General features: G+C 29.2%; 1 protein-coding gene across 1 annotated transcript in view; it reads right to left on the bottom strand.

Annotated features, from left to right (window-relative positions):
• The window catches only part of LOC107738632 (myelin-associated glycoprotein-like), a 17,928-nt gene that overhangs the window by 7,120 nt on the left and 3,117 nt on the right, over positions 1–7,691 (bottom strand). The window contains exons 2-5 of the mRNA XM_016550446.1: positions 6,643–7,020; positions 3,629–4,009; positions 3,496–3,567; positions 1,835–2,098 (exon numbers count right to left, since the gene is read on the bottom strand). Of these exons, the coding sequence (XP_016405932.1) occupies positions 1,835–2,098; positions 3,496–3,567; positions 3,629–4,009; positions 6,643–7,020 (1,095 nt within the window). The remainder of the gene's footprint in view (positions 1–1,834; positions 2,099–3,495; positions 3,568–3,628; positions 4,010–6,642; positions 7,021–7,691) is intronic.

Here is a 7,691-nt window from a genome sequence, read left to right as displayed (position 1 = left end):
TCAACCAATCAATCAATCAACCAACCAACCAACCAACCAACCAACCAATCAGTCAACCAACCAATCAATCAACCAATCAATCAGTAAACCAATCAATCAGTCAACCAACCAATCAATCATTCAATCAACCAATCAATCAGTCAACCAATCAATCAGTCAACCAACCAACCAATCAATCAATCAACCAAACAACCAAACAACCAATCAATCACTCAACCAATCGATAAATGTTAACTGTAAAAAAAAGAAAAAAAAAACGTATTTTAATTCAGTCCAATTCACTAAAACGTGAAGTAAAATAAAAATAAAAATATCTAAAAATAAAAACTAATTCAAAATATTAACGGAAAATATAATAGTATCTTGATACTAAAATAAAAATTAAAAATAAAAATAAAACCATAAAAATCTAAACGTTTTTGTTACTTGACAAAAAATAAAAGTTAATGGGAATAAAATAAAACGTAAAAAACCTGAACTTATTTTATTTCAGCTAGTTGCCAAGGCAACATTTTCCATTTCAAGTTAGTTTAACAAACTAAAACTGAAATAAAAATGAATAAAACTGTATCGACATATATTAAAATGCTAAAAAAATTACTAGAAAAATAATAAAAATAACAAAAATGCACAACAAATTGATTAAAATGTGAACTATAATTAGAATAAAAAGAAAAATATAGAAATAAAAACAAATTCAAAATAATAAAAACTACATTAGTATCTCAATCATACTAAAATTAAAACTAAAACCATAAAAAAATGTTACTTGAAATAAAATAAACATTAAGTGGAACAAAATAAAATCTTTAAAAAAAATCTAATTTTATTTTAATTTAACCTGAAGTACGAAAATAACTAAAATTTAAAAACAAATTAATACATCAACTATAACCATAATAAAACAACTAAAAATGACAAAAACACACAACAGTGTTACCCAAACTTTAACTAAAATTAAAACAAAAACAGAAGATATAAAAATACAGCATTGCAATTGTACTAAAACAACTCTGAAGTACAGAGCTCCACAGGAAAAATAGTGATGGAAGAAATATGTGAGCCTGCAGCACAAAAGCAGTGTTAAGTCGCTGGGGTATATTTGTAGCAACAGCCAACGATACATTGTATGGGTCAAAATTATACATTTTTCTTTTATGCCAAAAATCATTAGGATATTAAGTAAAGATCATGTTCCTTGATGATATTTTGTAAATGTTCTACCGTAAATATATCAAAACGTAAATTTTGATTAGTAATATGCATTGCTAAGAACTTAATTTGAAGAAATATGTGAGCCTGCAGCACAAAAGCAGTGTTAAGTCGCTGGGGTATATTTGTAGCAACAGCCAACGATACATTGTATGGGTCAAAATTATACATTTTTCTTTTATGCCAAAAATCATTAGGATATTAAGTAAAGATCATGTTCCTTGATGATATTTTGTAAATGTTCTACCGTAAATATATCAAAACGTAAATTTTGATTAGTAATATGCATTGCTAAGACCTTCATTTGAACAACTTTAAAGATGATTTTCTCAATATTTAGATTTTTTTGCACCCTCAGATTCCAGATTTTCAAATAGTTGTATCTCGGCCAAATATTGTCCTATCCTAACAAACCATACATCTATGGAGAGCTTATTTATTCAGAGATGATGTATATATCTCAATTTCACAAAATTGACCCTTATGACTGGTTTTGTGCTCCAGGGTCACATATGAGATGATGGGAGAACTGTAGCAGTAACAGATACGGGACTGGAACCTTCAACACAAAGCGTATATAAGGAAAGCAGAACTAACGAGTGCATATGTGTGATTGACTCACACAGCGCGTTGAGGGGCGTCGGGCGGGACGAGGCGCGTCCCAGTGGGTTTGCAGCGCTGCACTGGACGCGTGTGTCTCGGCTGATGTTATAGATGCGGACGGTGTGCGTGCGTTTGGGCAGGATCTGTGTGTTTCCAGACTCCACGCTCCACCACTGGTACTCAGAGACCGGCGGGTCTGCCTTACAGGAGCAGAGGAGCAGAGCATTTCCTCCGAGACGCACCGAAGCGCTCAGCACCTGAACCCACACGTCTCTGGGAGGAACTGAGACCACAAACACAAGCAGAATCTAGCTTAAAACCAGCTAAACAACTCAAAATCAAGATGCAAGCTGATATACAATAGTTCTAATTTTTATTTGTTCCCTCATTTTTTTTTTCAGATTCTCATGGTTTCGGAAAACATGGATATATGAGGGAATTTTAAAAGTGTGACTTCTAGACCTGGAAAAATTGTGGAAATTAATAAAATAATTTATATTTTTTAAATTCATTGGAAATAAAAATGTACACCCTGAAGAACATTCAGGTATCGAAACTTCCAGAATTTAATTATTTTAATTGTATTTATTCATTTTAATATTTGTTATTATTAATACTGTATCATTATTTAATGATAATAAGTGTAAACGCCGAAGAACATCCTGTTATTAAAACTTCCAGATTGTATCATTATTTTATTTTATTATTTTAATTAAATATTATTATTATTATTAATATCATTTATAATACTTAAATAATAATTCTATTATTAGCAAATTCATTGAAATTGCTATTTGTAGGCAAAAAAAATCTTTAAAATAATTTTAAAATATATTAAAATAATAAAAATAATAAAAATAATTAAATATAGCCACAAATAACTACAAACATCATGGCAATTACAGTAATTGGTAAATAAAAGTGTAAACGCCGAAGAACATCCTGTTATTAAAACTTCCAGATTGTAATTATTGAAATTACTTGTAATTAAATAATTATTACAAATATTATTTATAATATTTAAACATTTTATTATGAGTAAAATGTAATGTAAAAATGTAAAAGTACTGAAATTGCTACAGGCAAAAAAATCTTTAAAATCATTATAAAAAATAACAAAATATAATGAAACAATTTAAAGAATAAAAAATAAATACAGTCACAAATAACTACAAAAATCATGGAAATGCTGACGAATATCCAGTTATTAAAACTTCAGGAATTTAATTGTTTTAATTTTATTATTATAATTAAATGTTGTTATTATTATTATAAATATAATTACAATATTTAAATAATTATATGTATTTATATGACGAGCAAAATTATTTTAATAATAAAAAATACATTTAAATAATAAAAAATAATTAAATATAGTTACAAATGACCAGAAAAGTCCACTGACAATAAAAAGTCTAAACCCTGAAGAACATTCAGTTATTGAAACCTCTAGAATGAATCGTATAATCATTATTACAAATATAATTTACAACATCAATATAAATACTTAAATGTTTAATTGAGTTCATTTAAATTGCCACTCATAGTTTCTGTAAATGAAAATGAAAAGTCTTTGACTCCGAAAGGTTGAGAACTGCTGTGTTATATCACAACAGTTTCTGGCACACAGCAGTGAGATTCTGGTTTGAACTGGGTTTGTTAGTGATGAGGGTTTCTCACAGTGGACGAGGATCTCGCGGGTGGCCGAGGATCGTCTGTTGTTGGGATACTCCAGCTCACATCTCACTCTGGCTGTAAATGAAAATGAAAAGTCTTTGACTCCGAAAGGTTGAGAACTGCTGTGTTATATCACAACAGTTTCTGGCACACAGCAGTGAGATTCTGGTTTGAACTGGGTTTGTTAGTGATGAGGGTTTCTCACAGTGGACGAGGATCTCGCGGGTGGCCGAGGATCGTCTGTTGTTGGGATACTCCAGCTCACATCTCACTCTGGGGTTTGTGTGGCGCGGGACGGTGAAGACGAGGCTGGTCTGAAGCACCGGTAACCAGCCGGTGTCCCGCTGCAGCTCCGTGTCTCCGTGAATGCTGCTGCCGGCCGGATCGCCGCGCTCCCACTTCCACAGCAGACGAGGCCGATCGGACGGACAGCTGAACCTCGCCGAACAGTTCAACACGAGCCGCTGGCCCTCCTTCACCGGCCCCGGGTCCGTGAGCTGCGGCGGCTCCGGCGAACCTCATGAGCAAAACACATACACATTCTGTGTGATTAGATCACCCCAAACAACACGTCACTGCTGTTTTAGGACCATTAATGCACTATTACAGTTAGCTTTTAATTTAATTAATAATAATAATTTATGCATTTAGCAGACGCTTTTATCCAAAGCGACTTACAGTGCATTCAGGCTTTATACTTTTAACTATATCTTTAACGCAATGCTCTACCGCTGAGCCACAGGAACATATATTTTTTAAATATGTCTATACAGTTCTGTTAATATTTTGAGTTTGTTTTTAGCTTTTATTTTTATATTTCACATTGTCATTGTAGGTAATGTTTTAGACATTTTATTTTTGGAATTTTAAATTTTTTTTGTCTATAGAGTTTTTAGTTTTTGTTTTGTATTTGGCATTTTAATTTTAAAGTTTTAGTCATTTTGTTGTGCATTTTTGCTATTTTTCTAAATGTCTTTTTTATTAATTTATTATTTTTTTGTAATATGTCTATATTTTTATTAATATTGTGAATTATTTTTTATTTTTATATTTGCTGTTTTAATTTTAATTTTAAAGGTTTAGAAATTTTGTTGTGTGCTTTTGTAATTTTTATTATTTTTAAATGTCTATTTTTATTAATATTTTGAATTAGATTTTATTTTTATATTGTTTCATTTCAGTTTTAAAGCTGTAGGAATTTTGTTGTGTTTTTATAATTTTTATTAGTTTATTTAAATGTCTATATAGTTTTTATTACAGTTTTTTCCATTTTCATTTTAGTCCTTTTTTTGTGTTTTAGTCGTTATTATTATTATTATTATTATTATTATTATTATTTTGAAAATATGTCTATACAGTTCTTTTAATATTTTGAGTTTGTTTTTTATTTTTATATTTACTGTTTTCATTTCAATTTTAGAGATTTTGTTGTTTTTGTCATTTCTATTAGTTCTTAAATATATCTATAGAATTAGTATCATTAATGTACTATTATAGTTTGAATTAATATTTTGAGTTAGCTTTTATTTTTTATTTTATGTTTTTACAGTTTTCATTAATATTTTTGAATTCGTTTTTGTTTTATATTTTCCATGTTCATATTCATTTTAAAGTTTTAGTCATTTTGTTGTGCATTTTTGTCTTTTTTATTAATTAATTTATCACTTTTGTATAATATGTTTACATTTTTAATAATATTATGAATTATTTTTATATTTTTATATCTGCTATTTTCATTTTAATTTGAAAGTTGTAAAAAAATTGTGTTTTTGTTATTTTTATTATTTTTTAAATGTCTATTTTTTTTAATATTTCGAATTAGATTTTATTTTTATATATTTTTTTGTTTTAATTTTAAAGTTGTTTAATATTACTTTTTTATAATATGTATTATATTTTATTAATATTGTGAATTCTTTTTTTATTTTTACATTTTCTGTTTTAATTTTAATTTTAAAGTTTTAGAATTTTTTTGTGTTTTTGTTATTTTTTATTATTTTTTAAATGTCTATTTTTTATATTTTGAATTAGATTTTATTTTAATATATTTTTTCGTTTTAATTTTAAAGTTGTAGAAATTTAGTTTTTGCAATTTTTATTAGTTTTTTTTAAATGTCTATATAGTTTTTAATAATATTTTCAATAAGTTTTTATTTCTTAAATGTTGCGTTTTCATTTTAATTTGACTTGAAATGTTAGAAATTTTGTTGTTTTTGCCATTTATTATTTTTATGTAGTTTTTAGTAATATTTTCAATGTTTTTATTTCTTAAATGTTCCGTTTTCATTTTAATTTGACTTAAAATTTTAGAAATGTTGTTGTTTTTGCCATTTATTAGTTTTTTTTTAAATATCGATATAGTTTTTATTAATATTTTCAATACGTTTTTATTTTTATATTTTTTTCCATTTTCATTTTAGTCCTTTTGTTGTGTTTTTGTAATTTGTAATTTTAAAGTTGTAGAAATTTTGTTTTTGCAATTTTTATTAGTTTTTTTAAATGTCTATATAGTTTTTAATAATATTTTCAATACGTTTTTATTTCTTAAATGTTCCATTTTCATTTTAATTTGACTTAAAATTTTTGAAATGTTGTTGTTTTTGCCATTTATTATTTTATGTAGTTTTTAGTAATATTTTCAGTAAGTTTTTATTTTTATATTTTTTCCATTTTCATTTTAGTCCTTTTGTTGTGTTTTTTTTTCTAAATATGTCTACACAGTTCTTTTAATATTTTGAGTTTGTTTTTAATTTTTATATTTACTGTTTTCATTTCAATTTTAGTTAGTTGGAGATATTTTGTTGTTGTTGCCATTTCTATTAGTTCTAAAAATATATCTATAGAATTTTACATTTTTTTAAATTAGTTTATTTTTATATTTTCCGTTTCCGTTTTAATTTTAGCTACAGTAATTTGTTGTGTTTTTGTCCTTTTTAATTTCTATTTTTTTATATGCATATATTAATTTCTAATCAGCTACTAACTACTAATCAGCTTTAGTTATTTTATTACTTCAAGTTAAACTAAATGAAAATTTGAAATGTTGTCTTAATGTTGAAGTTGTTATTTTACAAGTAACATTTTTACTGTTTTTTTCTGGCTTTAGTTAATGATAATAACATGCATCACATCAGAGCAACATGAGTATACCAGTCACGCTGACGTTGACCTTGCTGCCCGCAGGCCATGCCCTTTGACCCCGCTCCCTCATCTGCAGCTCGTATGTGTTCTGGTCGTCTCTGCGGACGCTGCTGATGCTGACGGAGCAGTCGCCGGCGCTGATGTTCCCCGCGAGCGCCGTTCGCTCTCTGAAGTCGGGATGAACGGCGTCGCCGCGCTCAGAGCTGAACACCAGCTTCCTCAGCATCATGAAGAACGGCGTGGAGGATCTGATGAGGCGAAGCTGCATCGTCTGAGCGGCCGGAGCAGGGCTGAAGGAGCAGGGGATGACGAGACACGAGCCCTCCAGAGCCAGCACTCGTCCCGGGACAGACAGAGAGACAGCAGCACTCGGCCCAAACACACACGCTGAACAGACAAAACAAAACCACCGCGTTAATGTTACAAACTGCTAATCAGTTGCCGTAAATTAAATGTATTTTCAATTTTAATTAAATAAACATCAATTAATCATTTTCATTTCAACATATGCTAATACGTTATTACAGTAATACTTTTATTTTAGTTTACACTACAGTTTTAGATTTATTTTGTGTTTTTTTGTCACTAAGTTGGCTTGAAAATCCTATTTCAACTTCTTCTTCTTCTTCTTCTGAGACCAAATTTTAAAATGTATCTCCTCCTAGACTTTTAAAGCTACAACCACCAAACTTGGGTCAGACCTTCAGACTGGTCTGACTCGGGTTGCTGTATCTTCTCTAACTGATCCGGCTTACGGTTTTCGTAAACCAGACTATCAAAACCACCTAAAATCCCATAGACTTTCATTGAGGGGGTGAAAACTTTTATACAATAAGACTTATGGTGTATTTAAGCTGTCTAATGCTATAGCAAAGCTTAACAACTCCCTACTGAAGAAACAGCTAAAACCAGCCTAAGCTGATTGACTGCTTTGGCTGGCCTCCCAAGCTGGTTTTAAAGTAGTTTTGGCCACTTTTTTAGCAGGCCAGGCTGGTCTTAGCTAGTTTTTAGCAGTTTATTTACTGAATCAACTGGTTTTAGCTGGATTAGCATAGAAA

Source organism: Sinocyclocheilus rhinocerous, unplaced genomic scaffold, assembly GCF_001515625.1.
Source record: "Sinocyclocheilus rhinocerous isolate Xijiao unplaced genomic scaffold, SAMN03320098_v1.1 scaffold281, whole genome shotgun sequence".
NCBI classification, from domain to species: domain Eukaryota; kingdom Metazoa; phylum Chordata; class Actinopteri; order Cypriniformes; family Cyprinidae; genus Sinocyclocheilus; species Sinocyclocheilus rhinocerous.
This window is presented reverse-complemented; position numbering and strand designations above follow the sequence as displayed.